We start from the raw sequence: 19563 nt of genomic DNA, 5'->3' as shown, positions 1-19563 counted from the left end.
TAAAAAGTAAAAGAACATATCTCCTAGGGGCACCTGGGTGGCTCAGTCGTTGAGCGTCTGCCTTTGGCTCAGGTCATGATCTCAGGGTCCTGGGATCGAGCCCCTTGTCAGGCTCCCTGCTCAGCAGGAAGCCTGCTTCTCCCTCTCCCACTCCCCCTGCTTGTGTTCCCTCTCTCGCTGTGTCTCTCTCTGTGAAATAAATAAATAAAATCTTAAAAAAAAAAAAAAAAAGAACATATCTCCTTAAACTGTGTCTGATAACTTTCTGGATACTATCTACATTTTTTTTCAGGGTGGGAGGGGTGAGATTTAAACAATTTTAACTAATTTGCACAAACAGGGAATCTCATTGGCATTAAGGAGAGATTAGAATAAATTCCAATGGCAGAAACTATGCAAGCTTCTTTTTTTAAAGATTTTATTTATCCATTCATTCATTCATTCATTCATTTAGAGTGAGTCGGGGGAGGGGCAGAAGGAGAGGGAGAGAGAGAATCTCAAGCCGACTCTAAGCGTGGAGCCTGACACTGGGCTTCATCTCATGACCCTGAGATCATGACCTGAGCCAAAATCAAGAGTCAGATGTTTAACCCACTGAGCCGCCCAGGCGCCCCAGAACTATGCTGACTTCTACCTAAGAGTAGGTATCCAGGCAGAAAGAAGTGAGAACAACAAACTTGCAAAACAACAAAAGGTCAAAGGACACATTCCGTGAAGGTGGAAACTGATGACATGCTTTAAAAATTTTGAAATTCATTTTGCGAAGAAACACAGAAACACTTTTGAAATACTTGGAAAGATATTTATATTTTTATCAATACATTTTTCACATTATTAATGCCATCAGTCTGTAATTTATATAAATTATTAACAAAGTGATGATAACCAACTGACAGTAAATAAATATGCATTTGTTAACTTACTGACCTTTTATGTTTCAGGGAACAAAGAGCTGAACCACTGATCATGAGCCAGGTGAATGAGAGCGTCCCACAGGAGTTCATCCTCCTCGGTTTCTCAGACCGACCATGGCTGGAGCTCCCGCTCTTCGTGGTCTTCCTGGTTTCCTACATCTTGACTATCTTTGGCAATCTGGCAATAATTCTTGTGTCTCATCTGGACCCCAAACTCCATACCCCCATGTACTTTTTTCTTACCAATCTGTCGCTCCTGGACCTTTGCTACACCACAAGTACGGTTCCCCAGATGTTGGTAAACATATACAACACCAGGAAAGTGATTAGTTATGGCGGCTGTGTGGCCCAGCTCTTCATTTTCCTGGCCTTGGGTTCCACCGAATGTCTTCTCTTGGCCGTCATGTCCTTTGATAGGTTTGTAGCTATTTGTCGGCCTCTCCATTACTCAGTTATCATGCACCAAAGGCTCTGCCTTCAGCTGGCAGCCACATCCTGGCTTAGTGGCTTTGGCAACTCAGTGCTGCAGTCCACCTGGACCCTTCAGATGCCGCTCTGTGGCCATCGAGAAGTAGATCACTTCTTCTGTGAAGTCCCTGCTCTGCTCAAGCTGTCCTGTGTAGACACAACAGCAAACGAGGCTGAACTCTTCTTTATCAGTGTGCTATTTCTCTTAATACCCGTGATACTCATCCTTATATCTTATGCTTTTATTGTCCAAGCAGTGTTGAGAATCCAGTCAGCTGACGGCCAGCGAAAGGCATTCGGCACATGTGGCTCCCACCTGATCGTGGTATCACTGTTCTATGGTACAGCTATCTCCATGTACCTGCAGCCACCATCCCCTGCCTCCAAGGACCGGGGAAAGATGGTGTCCCTCTTCTATGGGATCATCGCACCCATGCTGAACCCCCTTATATACACACTTAGAAACAAAGACGTAAAGGGAGCATTTAAGAGGTTGATTGTGAGGGTCTTCTTATTCAAGAAATAGGAATGCCCAAATGATAGGCTTTCTTAAAGACTTGAGCTTTATGCATTTTAATAATTTAATTGTCTCCACGTTACCTTATTCTCACTACTCTTAGAAAGAACTATTATGGTGATCTTCCTCAAATAAAATATCATTGATAGAAAATTTATTTATTTTCTACTGCCCAAATATATTCATTTTACGAGTCCCAAGAACTGGTCTATTATGATCCCCTGAAATAGTGTGACCTTAAAATATTTAACATCTCAAGCTTTATACCCCTGGTTTGTGTACTTGGGGGAGAGTTAGAGTCCTGTGAGACTAGAATAAAAGCATAGTAGACAAGACATTTTTTTTTTTTTAAATCATTTTATTTATTTATTTGACAGAGAGAGGGACAGCGAGAGAGGGAACACAAGCAGGGGGAGTGGGAGAGGGAGAAGCAGGCTTCCCGCCGAGCAGGGAGCCCGATGTGGGGCTCGATCCCAGGACCCTGGGATCATGACCTGAGCCGAAGGCAGACGCTTAACGACTGAGCCACCCAGGCGCCCCATAGACAAGACATTTTTATACACATGCAAATACATCCACACACACTCAACCCACACTCAACCCAAATACATTCACACAGGCTCAACCCACACTTCTCTAGGAAATTTGACAGAAGTCCATAAAACCATTCACAGCCCCCTCCTCTTAACTGTAGATATAAGGTTAATAGCCCTAGCTTAAATTATTAGCACTATCCCCACATCAACATAGTGCAAAAATCCACAATAATTTTTATTCCACTGTTTCACTAGATCTTCTATTCTCCTGCTTCTCTACTTTCCATTTCTAAATTAAACTGTCTTATTCTATTCCATCTACCAAATAAAATTGTAGCTACATTTTAGCCCTGAATCAAATGGTTGTTTTTTGAAAAAAAGTTTTTCATGATTCTCTTACTGTCTATATTCTCTCTCTCCTTTTAAATCCTAAAGCACTTATAGTCTAAATCATGAAAATAGCACATCATATAATGATGTCCATTACTTGTCTAATGCTCTTTTCTCGTGCAAGAAGCAAAGCTTATTAATTCCATGTGGGTTCCCCCGAGGTAGCAAAGACTGTAATTTATACTAATTCCACGTGGCCTTCAGAGCTCATCAAAGGGCTGAGGAAAACACCTAGACACTGCGAGTTGGCTATTGGGTTGATTTTAGGATTTACGATTGTCACATTGTAATCATTTTAACTGCCTCTTCACTATCCTTCTTTTCCCAATTTTATCCTTCTACTAAATATATCATAAAAACAGAAAATACAATAACTAAGAAATGCAATTAGCACGTTTCTTCTTAAGATCTTCCAATCACAGCATACATTTCTGCCTCAGGGTAATTACAACACAACACAACGGATCTTTTTTTTTTTTTTTTTTTTTTAAAGATTTTTATTTATTTATTTGACAGAGAGAGACACAGCGAGAGAGGGAACACAAGCAGGGGGAGTGGGAGAGGGAGAAGCAGGCTTCCCGCTGAGCAGGGAGCCCGATGCGGGGCTCGATCCCAGGACCCTGGGACCATGACCTGAGCTGAAGGCAGACACTTAACGACTGAGCCACCCAGGCGCCCCGACAACACAACGGATCTTAAAACTTGTAAAAAAAAAAGTATCAGAACCACCTGGAGGGCTTTAAAATCCACACCCCCAGATTTTCTAAGGTCTGGGTGAGGGAGGGGGCTGGAAATTAGCATATCTAATGAATATCTAATGAATGCCTAGGTAATGTTGATCAGGGGACCACACTTTAAAGACTGCTGGGCTAATATTTAAAATAAATGAAGAGGTTTTTTTAAATTTTATTTATTTATTTGACAGAGAGAGAGAGAGACACAGCGAGAAAGGGAACACAAGCAGGGGGAGCAGGCAGAGGGAGAAGCAGGCTTCCCGCTGAGCAGGGAGCCGGATGCGGGGCTCGATCCCAGGACCCTGGGATCATGACCTGAGCCGAAGGCAGACGCTTAACGACTGAGCCACCCAGGCGCCCCTAAATGAAGATGTTTTGCTGAGTTCCTATCTTTTATCTCCATCGATGAGGAATATAATTAAAAGGGAAAATGGAAGCAAAACACTAAAAGAATAGATTGAAGTATGAGAGGACATTCCCCAAAGAAAATGCATTCATATTTTGAAGTCTGAATAAATAATATACTGGACTTCCAGAGAGAAATTTTGATATGATCTCAATGTCCATGTCAGTAACCTTTAAAGAATTATGAGGCATAGCAGTGAAATCAGAGTGATGGGAATTGAGGTATTTTGCAATTTTAAAGATGAGCCACTAATTGATTCAATGCATGATGTAATGGTAAACTTTGAAGTAATACAATTAATACAAGATACATATACAAATATTTTACTATCAGTTTGTGATTATTTTAAAAGTTATGTAAGTTAAAATATTATATATTAATATATGTTAATATAAATATATGATATATATTTTTATTTAAATACATATTGATTATTTAGTATATTAGTTTATGTGCTATATTATTTATTACTTAATGTAATGTACTATTTGATATATTTAATATATTAGTTAATATATTTAATACATTATTTAAACTATATACTCTAAATAACTAGAATCCATTCTGGTTTCATTTAGAACAACAAATACTAAGCTAACAGTCTATTTTTATAGATGTACTAGACTGGTATCATTAGGAAATGTTATACATATGTCACATATCTCGATTTCTGAGTAGAATTTGCACACTTCTCATAGTTTTGTATAATATGATGTAGTACTAAGATGGTGAAGCATTTCTATTTGCTCCTGTGTGTGGGGCGACCCCATTGAGGATGGGGGGCTAGCAGTGTGGGAGGTGAAGGATTCACCCAGGGCAGAACAAAAGAGAGAGAAGTTTTTTGACTACACTGCAAGGGAGCTGTGGGCCCGACAGCAAAGGAGAGACTGCCACGAGACAGTGGTGAGGACCCACAGTTACAGGGCAGAGTGGGGGAGGCATGGGGATGTATGGAACGTTCCCCTTTTTGTTAACTGTGCCTAGTTCTAAGCAGCCCATTGGTTAGTTAGGGCTTATGGCTCTTTCGAGGTGGGTTGCCTAATGAGCCTATTTGCATTCAGCTCGGTGGTCACTGTGGGCCCTTGTGCTTTGCTCAAGGTCCTATTGCTCAAGCCTCGTCTAAAAGTGGCCTCTACACTATCTGCTAGTAAAACCTCCCTCAAAAGGTGATTCCTAAAACCCTACCGCTCTGGAAGGAAGGTACTGTTGTCACAGGAATTATATTCGTTTGTCCTACTAGAACATGCACTTATCACTAACTTGTATGAACTCAGAGATGACAGGCATACTAGATTAAAAGTGACACCAAACCGAGAGAAACTGATAATTCTATGAAAGTCAGAAATAAAATTAAAAGATAGAAGCCATAAGTAAATGGGTGAAATTGAACGTAAATTAATGCAGAAGTATTTCTTTCATATTATGTACTACAAGCTAGTAGGAATATGAGTAGCAGGGAGTCCCATAACGTCTCACCTGGGAGCATACTGTCAATAAAGCACGTAATCATTGGCTTCCTTATTGGCTTTGGTTCCAGGACTCAGCTTTGAAGAGATACATTATGAGACTAAGATGCTCCACAGAACAACAGTGTGGAGGGCAAGGGGGAGCCCATCCCCACCCCAGATGGGCCACTTTGTCATGTTGATTATTCTAGATAAAAATTACTTAACAGACACTCTGTGCAAGAAGGACACTCTGACCCTCTGACCCTCCTCTGTCCCCTGAAAGCAGGAAAGAAATCTCCCAGAAAGTTGCCCTCCTTGTGCCAGGAGGTGAGAGACAGCCTTCTCACCAGAGGCAGGGAATCCAGGGCCGAGAGGGCTGTAGAGACAATCCTTGTTCCTTCTCACTAATGACTACTGAGCCCAAATCCTGTTTAGAATTCCTCACTACTTGAAGTTCCCAAAGTTCAGTTTTTTTTGTCCTGTCAAATCCTCATAGATTTATCGTCTCTTTGTCTAAAAAGTATAAACACTGTCTGCCTTGGTCATTTCTTTAGGGCTCAATTTCATAATTGGGCCTCTATGTGCCCAGAATAAAACTTTGGTTTTTTTTGTTTTTTGTTTCTTTCTCTTGTTAATCTGTCTCCTGTCGATTTAATTCTTAGTCCAGCTGGGAGAACTTGAGGGTAGAGAAGAATTTTCCTTCCCTTTCCAGCACTCTCCCAGAAAAGGACATCAAACAGTGGGTTTGCATTTTCTTTACTTGCCACTCTTCAGTTGAGCCCCCGAGCCAGACCACTGAGAACGAGCCTCAGGCGGGGTGTACTGCATACTGATAGGCATGTATATTTGTGGTAATATGATTATCATATTTAATGTAAACAATGGACATAAGTGTGACTATGTCTATATTTAAATTACACAGAAATACACAAATTCAATTGTCTTTCTGAAGCGGGAGAGCTAGGTTCTTGTCTCACAGAGTCAAAGAATGAATCTCGCCGACAAAGGAGTGAATAAAGCGATAGCAGTTTATTAAGCGAAGATAATAGAAGTTTATTAAGTGAAGATACAGAAAAAGCTCTCAAGAGTGAGATGGGTCCCGACAGGGTTGCCAATGAAGGCTTTTAGTGTTGGTCTTTTATAGAAAGCTAACCAGGGAACTTAAATCCTTTTAATGTTTCTATTGATATCACCATTGATCAAGGACTATCAATAACACCTTCAATGGCTTACTTCCTTTTTATGGTCTGGCTATTCCTTGTTGGTCACAGGTGATTATCAAAAAAAAGACACTCACCCCACACACCTAGGGCAGGGTGGTTCCTTTTGTTCCCAGATCTCTGGTTTTTGTCCTAAAAGTCCTTTATATGAATTTCCTTGAAGATGAACCATTTTACAAGAGAATAAGAACAGTGGTTTTCCCACACCTCCACATTTTTTGGATTTCTGTAAGCCTGATCACATAGCCCCATATCTATCTCTCCCTACCTAGCCCCGCCTGTCCCTTACTCATTTCTAATTACTATCTATATGGTTCTAATGTTCATTCACCTTTTAAAAACTATATCGAATATATGAATTGCTTGTATCTGCACAAAAGAGTTTCATTTCTCCACCAATTTTTGCCCACTGGTCAATTAAGTGTATGTATTGAAAAATTACATAATCTATCTCCTATTGTTTCAAACAGGAAAATGTATTTAGTTTAAAAATTCTAATGGCGAAGGTAAAAGGAGGTAATTTTGTCCTAAAAAAGATGTTTATTTGGAAAGAAATGGCTTGAGATAAAATCTGAATGCAAAAGAAAGTTGTAGAAGGTTTGTGATGGGAAATCCTTGGGGAGGAATTTTTGGTGTGGTCAGAACGGACTAACATTGAAATGAATGTATTTTAAAAGTACATTGGTATAACATGGAAAGTCTGCTTTCTCTCTTTTCAAAAAGTTTTCTTGAATTGTTGGTCTGCTCTTGATAAGAAAATGTAAACAAAGGTTTTTTCTCTTTTGTCTGCCCAGAAAACCAGTTTCTGTGTTTTGCCTTTATCAGGTCTTTGATGATCCCTAATCCTATTTAGGCATGTGTTTTAAAACTTCTTAAGATTTTAGCAAACTTCCCCAAGATTTAAATCGTAAACAAGTCTCATTGACTAATTAGGCTTGTTTGTTTGGCATGTTACCTTCTGGTAAAAGGTCATCATCACTCAATATTTTGATTATTAAAGTGTTATATGTCACAGAAATACCCGGATTTCCTTGCCAGCTAAGTTGTAACCTCTCATCAGATGTTTAACCATGTCCATTTTTGAGTCTTGTCGTTTATAGTTACTGTTCCTATTGTCTTGTAAAATGGTTCATCTTCAAGCAAATTCATATAAAGGACTTTTAGGACAAATACAGGTTTTTGACATCTTAAATTCTAAAACTGAAATGGGACAGGATTTCCAGAACTAACTAAAAAGCTGCATTCCCACTGAACAAGAAATAGTAACATGGGACTAAATAAACTAAAAAGATTAGATTATGGTTTTGTGACTCTTATTTAAAACATTGCTGATTCTCTAATGCTTACTCATCCAGATTAAGGAAACTTTCCCTTAACATCTATGACTTAACGGAGACGTGATAAAGTATTCATCTGTGAACAAAGCATTTACCTTTTCTCTCTACCTGAACCCTCTGATTGAAAAGGTCTCAGTAAATGTTCTTTCTTCCATGGCAATCATGGTCATTTGCATAAGTTCAATAAGAATCTGTTCTCCATGTAACAGGACACCATTGGAAATGTTGGTTGTTTTACCAAAGGCTTTGACTAGAATGTCATATTTGAGAAAGATATGCATAGACTCAGATATGACCAAACAGCTTTAAGGAACTAAGTTGACTTTATGAAACCTGGAGCCATAAAGCCCCTTGAAACTGTTGGCCTGATACCTTGCTTACAGAGTTCCCAGCAGCCTCACCAGGTGAGTAGAGAATGTCACTTCCTGGCAGGTGCAGGAACCTCAGGATACATTGGGGGCCTCATGAAGAGGAATCCGCCCACATCTAAGGGTATTGCAGGCATGTCTGATGGCAAGTACTTGGCTTGGCTTCTGGCCGGGAGAGGCTACTAAAAGTTCAACCTAGAGATTCCTTATAAAAGTTCCAGCAAAGCAGATTCTAAAAGAGCTATGTGATCAATCATTCTTGCTGAGCTTATGTAAATAATTAAACCAAGTTTGTTAAAACTGGACTTGTTCTGCAAATGAATTAGTCTTGATTTGGCTATCTCTAGAAATGAGGATTACTTTAGAGAGAAAAATTATGTTTCAATAACCCACCTTTGTGGATGTTAAATCCTAGATCTGATGGTCTTTAAATGTTGTTTGCTTAAGCTAGACAACTTGACGTAAACTTCAGAGAAATACCTTTTCTATTTCTACAATATCTCATGTTTAGATAATCTTTATGCTTTTTATTCTGTGAGGATAATAACAGGACCCCATGTGCCTATGATTATTTAATCATAGCTGGAAAATGGGATTGATTCCCCAACGATTGTATAACTCCACTAGCACCTTGACCAATTTGTGTGGCTGGGATGATAAAATTTTTCCTTAAAAGCCAGAGCACATCCCACTCCATGGGGTTGACTATGGACTTGTGGAGATAATGGATGACCCCACTTTCTTTACGATTGCATTGGATACTGTACCTGGGGTTGCCCTTATCTCTTGACAAGTCTTCTCCCACTTGCCAGTGATTCCTTGTAATTAGGATATTGTTAAGGCTGGGCCTCAAACAAAGCGGTCTTCTTGATGGTTTCATCCCTCATAGTCCTAGTTATCCTAGAAGCCACCCCTATTGAGGTACAATTACAAACAAAGGCTTTAGCCAAGCATACAGCAGTGTTTCTGGTAAAAGGAACCTCAAAGCTCGCTATGGGACAGTAATGACTATGAAGTCATGTAATGACTATGAAGACTGGAATGACTTCACATCAGGTCCACAGTGTCTTAGGGATCAAAGGCCACCAATAGACGAAGAGAGGCAATGCTTACAGGTACGCCTGAAGTAATACTTAACACCTGGCAGCTACCCTTATGCCCAGACCTGACCATCATACTTTTATAGAACACAACTGTTCAGAAGTTATTGATCTTGTCTATTCTAGTCGACCAGATTTAAGATGCCCTTATTGAAAGTGCAGGCGACAGTTGGTTTACTGATGGTAGTAGTTTCATGGAGATGAGGGGTAAGAAAAGCTGGGTGTGCTATAGTCAGTCTAAGTCAGACTGTTGAGGCCAAAGCCCTGTCAGCAAACACGTCTGCCCCCAAAGCAGAATTAATAGCACCCAACTGTGCTTTGCAATTGGCAAAAGTCTTAGAAATTAATATTTATACTGACTCCCAAAAATGCCTTTCTAGTCTTACATGCCCATGGAGCAATTTTAAGGAGGGGATTATTATCAAGCCATAACTCCCCGATCAAAAATGGGCCTGAAATTCACACAAATTCAAAGGATGGCCCTCCAAAACCGAATAGCCCTTAAAGTCCTGACTGCAGTTCAAGGAGGCCCAGTATTAGATGGCTGGCTCCTGGCTGGGACCCAACAGCTATGCAGCTCTAACCTGTGGCCACGGCTTCCCCCAGGCTGGATAGGCCACTGTACTCTGGGTTCTGCCTAGATGCACGGACGCATTATTAAAGCCATTATACCAACCCAGCCAACCTTCCAAATTTAAAACCATGGTGGACATGCTCTGTGTCTCATTGGTATAACCACCTAACATCCATCTTTGTTCCCTCTCTGAGACTGTAGGATGTTGTTTGGCACGTGGAAGCTCTTAATAAGTACATGGTCAGAGCCCTAAATGACACTCAAAATAGCATTGCTCTATTAAATACTAAAGTAATACAAATGCATGAATATAAAACTTGCACTATCATAAAAACAATGCTGCATATACATTCCAGATTACCACAAAAATATTTCTGGGTTTCTAACTCAAATTGGCACTTTAAATGATCTCTTTAATGATTGGTTAAAACTCCTGGACTGGAGGAAATTTCTCAAAGGTCAACTATCAAAGACCTTTTATTCAGACTTCTCTTTCTCATTATAATATTAACCTTGTTTTGTTGCCATTTCCGGTGTCTCCGTGCCTAGTGTCAAGACTCCTTCACTGCAAGACTCCATAACTTCCAGCTGACAGATGATCTTTTCTACTCAAGGAGGTTCAAACATGTCGACTGCATTGGATTCAGCTCCCCCCCTTTCATTGTTCCCCAACTGACCAATATTGACCCAGAGGTAGGGACATCTCTCTGCCCCTATTCGGCAGGAAGACGTTACAGAAGATGAGACATTCCACCTTTGAACCTTAAAGATTTAAGGGTCAAAATTGTTCAGGGGGGGAAATGCTGAGGGAGCAGAAGGCTGGCTGAAGGCAAAGCACAAGCTGACACCCTGCAATGGCCCCCCATCCCCCACTCCTGGGTGGGACATGTGTGACATTCTTCCAGGAATCTCCCAACTAAATGTTAACACCTTGCTGGAAGGGGAAAAGAACCTTAACTTGACAATGGCAAGACCTCCGGTATCTTGTAGGTATGGTCCTCTTTAGCATATGGAATTTTTTTTTTTTTTTAAAGATTTTATTTATTTATTTGAGAGAGAGAGAATGAGAGACAGAGAGCATGAGAGGGAGGAGGGTCAGAGGGAGAAGCAGACCCCCTGCTGAGCAGGGAGCCCGATGCGGGACTCGATCCTGGGACTCCAGGATCATGACCTGAGCCGAAGGCAGTTGCTTAACCAACTGAGCCACCCAGGTGCCCTAGCATATGGAATTTTTTTGAAACCTCCCTTTTCCTTACTTCCCCTAACTCCCAAGTATATAATCACCACTCCTCAAGACCCCGGTGCAACTCTTTCTGCTCACAGGTCCTGAACCCGTGTTTTAATAAACCACCATTTTGCACACACACACACACACACACACACACTTAATGACAATAAATAGTGATGATGCTTAGGTAGGGGTAGGAATAAAGTTGGATTCTTGTTCATTTGATTAAGAATCTAAAAGTTCTCAAAGTTAATGTTATTCTTCTTTCTTTGGGGGTTTTTGGTTACATCGCCCTGATGGTATGGATGCTGTCGAAGGTTGAATGATGACTCTGGAAAGATATGTTCACTTCCTAATGCCCAGAACCTGTGAATGTGACATTCTCTGGCAAACGAGGTGATGAAGTCAAGAATCTTGAGAGTGGTAGTTATCCTGGATTATCTGGGTGGGCTCTAAGTGCATCACGGGTGTCCTCCTGAGAGAGGCAGAGGGAGAATGGACCAGGGCACACGGAGGAGGAGGGGATACGAAACCAGGAGAGCAGGCAGTGGGATGACAAGTCAAGGAGTCGTACCGAGGCATGCCGGCAGCTCCTGGAAACAAAAGGAACGAGGAACAGATCTCCTCCCTAGCCCCACCGCTTCCAGAGGGAGAGGACCTTACGGACTCCATGATCTCCAGAACTATGAGATCATCAGTTTCTGTTATTTTAAGCCACCAAGTTCCTGATAATTTGTTATGGCAGCCCCGGAAACAAATACAGTTGATTTCTCTGCTGCATCCTGTATTAACATAGTCCGCATATCACAGATGTCATCTTCAGGAAGTTATTTCTTATACCAAATCCCGCTTAGATTGCTACGGACACAGTCATAGACTTTCCAGGCTGGAAGGGATCTTACAAGCCATGCAGTCCAGCTTCCCTCCAGTACTTGAAAACCCTACCTCCACAGAGAGGTTTACCCACTCGAGTCATCCCGTTTTTTCCTGGGGTAGCTTCTGCTCAGCCCTTTCCTGAGAAGCCACGAGAATGCTTCCAACGGCTTCCATGTGACATTCGCCCAAACACTTGGTTGTGTCTACAATTTTCTCTCCATCTGCTTTTGTTCCTTTGGTCATTAACAGAAATGGTTATGAAAAATGTGATTTAACTATAAGAATTCCTAAAACAGAATTTGAAGAGGAAAGGCATTAGGTAGATTATGTAATCCAGTCTCTGTTTTATGTATGTTTCTATTTTCCCACATTGCCAGAAGGGTTCACTGTGTCATCACCATGTAATGTCAATCTTTTGGGAGTCCCGTCTTATATCATGCTAAAATCTGCTTTGTTTTAACCCATCAGTAGGAATTCTAACTTTTATGGAACAAACTATGCTCTGTGCATGACTGCCCTTTACCTATTTATTGTTTTAAGTTTTATTTATTTAAGTAATCTCTACACCCCACATAGGGCTCAAACTCACAGCTCTGAGATTGAGTCATACACTCTTCCAACTGAGCCAGTCAGGCCCCCCATGACTCCCTTTTAAATACGTGAAGATAATTGCTGCATCATGCTTTAACATAGCATAGTCTACCCATGTTAAACACATCTGTGCCGTCCATGATTCTTCAAAGGTGAGTCCTGGAACCGAAGCCAGTAATGAAGCCAATAATTATGTGCTTTATTGACAGTATGCTCCCAGGTGAGACGTTAGGGGACTCCCTGCTACTCATGTTCCTACTGGCCTGTAGTACACGGCTCAGGTCGTGGTCCCGGGGTCCTGGGATCGAGTCCTGGGTCGGGTCCCTGCTCCGCGGGAAGCCTGCTCCTCCCTCTCCCACTCCCCCTGCTTGTGTTCCCTCTCTCGCTGTGTCTCTCTCTGTCAAATAAATAAATAAAATATTAAAAAAAAATGTTTTTATAAAAAAATAATAATAAATAATCAATATGACAAAGTTGCCCATCTTGGGGCAGCCTGCCCTTAGCCCCCAGAGCAGTCTTTTTTTTTTTTAAATTTTATTTATTTATTTGAGAGCGAGAACACAAGCAGGGGGAGCATCAGAGGGAGAGAGAGAATCCCAAGCAGGTTCCACGTCCAGCACGGAGCCCTACACAGGGCTGGATGGTGGGATCTCACGATCCTGAGATCAGACCTGAGCTGAAACCAAGAGTCAGGTGCTTAACTGACTGTGCCACCCAGTCACCCAGGAGCGAGGTGCTCGCTAGCTGTTCCTTGGTCAGGAGATAAGTCTTGGTGTTCTCTACATCAGGCACTTGTGGGCAGTCAGTCTCTAGGGTCTTAAGTTCCCTTCTAAAGATGCAATGCAGGAAAGTCTCCGTTTCATCCCCTCCAGTTCCGTTTTAGAGTGAAATCCTTTCTCAGGGACAAGGGTTTGAATGTCACCACTGGCCAAGGGTCTTGGAATTTTGAGACCAAAGATGCATATTCCCTGACCTCTGGGATTTTCACTTCCCTGTCCATCAGCTTCCCTCCTTAGGTGAGCCTCCTTCACCCTGTAAATGCACTGTTTTCCACCTTTGAGCCCATGTCTCTCTCTCCTAGAGGAGCTCCTACTTAGCCCCCAAGAGGCGGCAAACCTCTCCTCCACATATTTGTAGCAAACCTGATTCTCCCTGGATTATCCCTGTAAGAGTGACAGAGGCACCTTCCCACTCCCAGCCTTGCTCCTTGGTCTCTAATCTCTGGAGTCTCACTAGAATGGGGAGATTTGCAAGCAGGTTTGCAGCCACTCCCCAGATCCCCAGGAGGCAAGAAGTTGTCCTTTAAAGTCATATACCCTCTCTGTGCCTTGAAGAACAGGATGACCCAATGTCTAGACACAGACTTAAATCTGCATAACAACCATACCCTTGTTTACTCTGCCTGAAAATTTCCCATAACTGGCTTCCCTCCCAGTCCCCAACAGTGGCTCTTTTGTCTTTAGCTGGAGAGGTATTTAAGGTGGTGGCTTGAGCCATTTTGGGGAGTTTTCGTGGGTCTCTCCCAAGTATCCAGGAGGTATCCACATCATGCTTGATTGTTTTTCTCCTGTTAATCTGTCTTTTTATTACAGGGGTGTCTCAGCCAAGAACCTAGAAGGGCAGAAGCTATGAAAATTAATAAAAGGAAGTATCTTTAAGAATGGAGTCAGAGGGCCAGCAGAGGGCGCTCTCGCGCCAGCGCTCCCTGTCAGTTTCAGATGCAACAGAAAGACCTTGCAGGTGGCTTTACTACCCCAGCAGGGGGAAAAAAGCCTTCCTCCCCTCCATCGCTTACAGCCCAGTCAATGAGAGACTATCTCAACTCAGCTGATGAAAGGCTAGTACACTTTGAAATCTCAGGTTGCTCCAATGAACTTTTAGTTTATAACAGCCTTCCCAAATTCCCCGATCCTCTACAAAAGGGCGTTTTCCTTTGCCCATGGTTCTGACTGTCCCAGATTGCAAGTCTCTGGCTATTGCTAAGTGAACCCATTTTTGCTGGTAAAATAACTGGCAGTCATATTTTTAAGGTTAAAGGGGAAATTAGTTTTCCTCTCCTACGTGTAGGACAGCTGTGAGACCTTGGTGAAGTGAGTAAGGGAGAGAGGGGTGGGAGACAGATTAGAGGTAGAGGTATGAAGGGGATCAGAACATGCTACCCCAAAACATGCCAGATTAGCATATGGGTTATTTTGAGCTGAAGGCAATTGAGATTCAAAAGAGGCAGAAAGAAACCTCCTTGGAGCTCCCTTATCTGACTAAAAGCAGACAATTCTGAGAAATGAGGTCTGCCAGAAATCCCTTCTCTGGGGGAATTTTATGGCCATGAGGCAGATGGAAAGTCAGCACCAAGATGAGTCTGCACAAACAAACTTTACTAACATAACCCTTATCGTCTATTAATTTCCCCATATATTTCCTTCCCACAATTCACTGCTCCCAGAAGCCAAAGCCCTCTTTCCTTTGTCAGGTCATTTCTCCACAATTTTTCACCCTTTGTTAAAATGGAATGTCAGCTTCCAAGGCTAACTGCTTCCTTGGATTTTTCATTTCTTTTCTGTGGAGTCCCCATGCACATAAATTTGAAAATAAAATCTGTATGCCTTTTCTCCCGTTAATGTCTTTAATTGACACATTCTAGCAACTGAACCTAAGAGGGTAGAGGAAAACTTTCCTCCCTACAGGAAGGATGGGTCACTGTAGGATTTGTTTTTTATGGTGGGTAAGATGGTCTGAATAGAGGAGGGACATGATAGACTATGGTACAAACAGGGCAGAAGCAGGGAGAGCAGTCAGCAACATTTGCAATAATTGACTAAGAGATGCTGGTAGTATGGACCAGGGTGTAACGATAGAGGTGGTGAGCAGTGGTGAGATTCTGGGTACTGTTGGATGATAAAAATTCAGCTAAATAAATGTGAAGATCTAATTGGCTTTATTAAATGATTCATGAATTGGGCAGCATCCCATCTAGCAGATAGAGGGGAGCTCCACTAAGCTAAATTAAAGAAAGGTTTTTCAAAAGTAAAAATGAACTATTGGAACTTCATCAAGATTTAAAAAAAAAACAAAAAAACTTCTACACAGCGAAGGAAACAATCAACAAAACTAAAAGGCAACCTGTGGAATGGGAGAAGATATTTGCAAATGACATATCTGATAAAGGGTTAGTATCCAAAATCCATAAAGAACTAATAAAACTGAACCCCCCCAAAACAAATAATCCCAGTTTAGAAATGGGTGGAAGACACGAGTAGACACTTTTCCAAAGAAGACATCCAGATGGCTGACAGACACACTAAAAGATGCTCAACATCACTGATCATCAGGGAAATACAAATTAAAACTATGATGAGATACCACCTCACACCTGTCAGAATGGCTAAAATTAACAACACAAGAAGCAACAGATGTTGGCAAGGATGCAGGGAAAGGGGAGCCCTCATGCACTGTTGGTGGGAATGCAAACTGGTGTGGCCACTGTGGAAAACAGTATGGAGGTTCCTCAAAAACTTAAAAATAGAGCTATAGTCCAGCAATTGCACTACTAGGTATTTATCTAAAGGATACAAAAAAAGATAGAAAGGAGTACAAGCACCCTGATATTTATAGCAGCATTATCAACAATAGCCAAACTATGGAGAGAGCCCAAATGTCCATTGACAGATGAATGGAAAAAGAAGATGTGGTTTATATATAAATAATGGAATATTACTCAGACATCAATAAGAATGAAATCTTGCCATTTGCAACGACATGATGGAGTTGGAGTGTTTTATGCTAAGCGAAATAAGTCAGTCAGAGAAAGACAAATACCATATGATTTCACTCATATGTGGAATTTAAGCAAGAGAAAAGATGAACATATGGGAAGGGGGGAAGGAGAGAGGGAAACAAGCCATAAGAGACTCTTGAGGATAGAGAACAAACTGAGGGTTGATGGAGGGAGGGGGGTGGGGGATGGTCTAGATGAGGGATGGGCATTAAGTTGACCATGGCCTTAATGATGTGTGAGGGGCACTGGGTGTTATATGTAAGTGATAAATCACTAAATTCTACTCCAGAAACCAATCTTGCACTGTATAACTATAACTTAAAATTAATTTAAAATTAAAGAAAGGTTTTTAAAGGCAGAGAGAGGGCATTAAAAAAAGAAGGAAGGAATTTATTAGCAAGGAATGCATTGTTTAGGCAAGGCCGCCCTCCTAAGGGGAGCGGAAGGGGTCTATAGTAAATTCCCTAGTATTGACCAGGAAATCCTGTGTTGACCGGTTGAAGGTTACATTCCAGGAGGGTGAAACTGCAGTTGGTTTAGGGATTAAGTCTTGGTTTCCTGATTTGGGGCTTTAAGCTCAGTGATGCCATTTGGGGCCTGTGGTGGTGGTTGCTTTTTAAACAATCTAATTGGCTTTCTTAAGTGATTCATGGAGTGGGCAGCATCCTACCCAGCAAGTAGAGGGGAGCTCTGGGGAGGTATACAAAATGGGAGGCTTTTACAGGAGGGAGGGTGGGATAAGTAAGTTATTAGCAAAAGAAAAGAAAAGATTGTCGCAGGCAAGGTCACTTCCCTTAGGGGGAAAAGCAGAGGGTTTTATCCTGCAGATTACCTTCTTTTGCTTTGCCATTAAGGATGGAGAGGCCCAGGGGGCAGACTACCTCACTAGTGCGGACGAGAAAGTTCCTGGCTGACCTTGTAAGGCTGCGTTTCTGGGGGAGGTCAGAACTGCAATCGGGTTAGTTATGAAGCCCAGGTTTGGTGACCTGGCCCAAGTGACACCATCTGGGGCCTGTAGTTTTCTTTTTAACAGTATATTTTGAAGTGTGAGCTGGCACTGTTTACTGATAGATTAGACATGGCCTAATCTCTAAAGAGAAAGACGGGAGTCAAAACTAATTCCGGTTTCCAGATAACCTTTCCTCAAGTCTGTGGGAGTGACATGAAGGGGAGCAGAATCTGCCACCCCAAAATACGCCACTGTGACACATTGGTTTTTGTTCTTTTTTAGTTAAAGGTACTTGAGAAACAGCCAGTGCAAGAAGGATAGTCTGACCCTGCTTGTCTCCCTGAAAACAAGAGATCAGTCTCCCATGTGAAAAGTACCCTCCCTGTACCAGCAGGGTACAAGGCATCCTTATCACTAGAAATAGGGAATCTAGGGCTGTTAAAACGAAAACCACAACTGAGGGGTAGCAGAATAATCCACACCGAAATAAACTGATTTTTTTTTTTTTTTTTTGAGAAAAAGCAGACCCAGAAGCTCTAAAAACGGAGTAGAAGGTACCCTTTTGTAAAGATGATTTACATTTAGAAGAGAAATCTCCATGTGTAAGGGTGACTCCCTGTCTATACCGGGAAGAGAGTGATGACTGTAAATCACTAGAAATTCTATGGGGGGGGGGGGGGAGGCCCCAGACTTAAGTCTGTATAGCAACTTTACTGTGCTTTGCCTGGCAACTTCCCATGACTGCCTCTTTCCCACCCTCACCTCAACATCTTTAGCCGAAGTGGCTTGGGCCGTTCTGGGGAGTTTTCCTAAGTACAGCTCTCTCCTATGGAGACCTGTTATTAAACTCGCTTGTTTCTTCTTGTTCATCTCTTTTATAATGGGTGTGTGTGTGGGGGGGGGGGGGGTCCTCAGCCAAGAGCAATGAAAGATAGAGGGAAAGTTGTTTTCCTCCCCAACAGAGCCTATATCAATAGGGGTAGAGAGAAAATCAAGTTAATAATAATGCAATATGTTTGCTCTCTCTGTCTTGTCAGTTCACAAATGTATCGTTTCTTTGTCTGACAGGTACACAAGCTCCCTGCTTTGGTCACTTGGTTGAGTCTCGTATTTTGATGGGGCTCCCATACTAGGAGATTAAATTCGTTTTTCTCCAGTGCATCGGTCTTAGGTCAGTTTGATTATTAGGCCAGCCAAAGAACCAACGCGGTAAGGGGACAAATGCATCCAGCCCTACACCTTGCTCCTGCCCAGTGAGATCAAGAGGAGCTGTTTTTCAGGTTTTCGGTAGTTCTTGCTTTTAAGGGACTAGGTCAACAGGAGTATGTGCCCATTTGAACCTAAGACCATATAGCCCGGGGGGGGGGGGGCGGAGGGGGGAGGGCGCCCGCGCCTGCTTTCCGAAGCGTCACCGCAAGCAGGGGGCGGCAGGGCCAGTGTGAGTCTTGTCAGTGTGGCGCTTCCTGAGCACTTGCTGCGACAGTCATTCTTGGGCCCCACCAGCGATCTGCTGAACCGGCAGCCCCAGAGTCCGTGGCCCGGCTGTCCAACAGGCCCACCCGGTGACTGCCACGCATGCTGAGGTTTGAGAGCCCCTGGCTGAAACTAACTGGGAGACCCTGAGCTGGGGCCTAGTGTCGCTGTGAAGAGCAGGAGTGGAGTGATGGGGAGCCAGCCAGCACGGTGCCGGGGAGGGCGCCCCGCACACCCCGCTGGGGGTGCGCGTTCATCCGCCTGCTCGGCTGAGCATCTGGGGGCTGCCCGCCAGGTCTCAGCAGCTGCCCACGCAGCAGGGAGCTGGACACACCAAGTCTCTGTGGGGAGCCCCCCGTCTGGTGAGCAGACAGAAAAGAAAGGGAAACGAATGGCATGTCCTGGGGAACTAAAGGAGTGAGAAAAAACACAAAGTAAGAAAGAGGGGTCGACTGTGTGCGTCCTTCTGGGGGGGGGGGGTATTGCTGCGCCAAGTAGAGTGTTCAGGAAAGGCCTCAGTGGTAAGATGACCTAGAGTTTCTGGATGAAAGACACTCCTGAGGAGGAGAGAGACTGAGGAGAGGAGGGACTCGGTGACTATTCGAGGGGAGAGCTCGGGGTCACAAGGGAGAGACACTGAACACTTGTTGAACTGCAAA

The 19563-nt window shown here is 42.7% G+C and overlaps 1 protein-coding gene across 1 annotated transcript; it reads left to right on the top strand.

The window, feature by feature from the left end:
* Nucleotides 1-963: 963 nt before the first annotated feature.
* On the top strand, nucleotides 964-1908 carry OR2B2 (olfactory receptor family 2 subfamily B member 2). Its single transcript, XM_036121605.2, has one exon. The coding sequence runs from the start codon at nucleotides 967-969 to the stop codon at nucleotides 1906-1908; it is 942 nt and encodes a 313-aa protein (XP_035977498.1). The 5' UTR covers nucleotides 964-966.
* The last annotated feature ends 17655 nt before the right edge of the window (nucleotides 1909-19563 follow it).

This window comes from Halichoerus grypus, chromosome 9 (assembly GCF_964656455.1).
Source record: "Halichoerus grypus chromosome 9, mHalGry1.hap1.1, whole genome shotgun sequence".
Taxonomy (NCBI): domain Eukaryota; kingdom Metazoa; phylum Chordata; class Mammalia; order Carnivora; family Phocidae; genus Halichoerus; species Halichoerus grypus.
The sequence above is the reverse complement of the archived record's forward strand: the minus strand, read 5'-3'. Positions and strand labels throughout refer to the sequence as shown.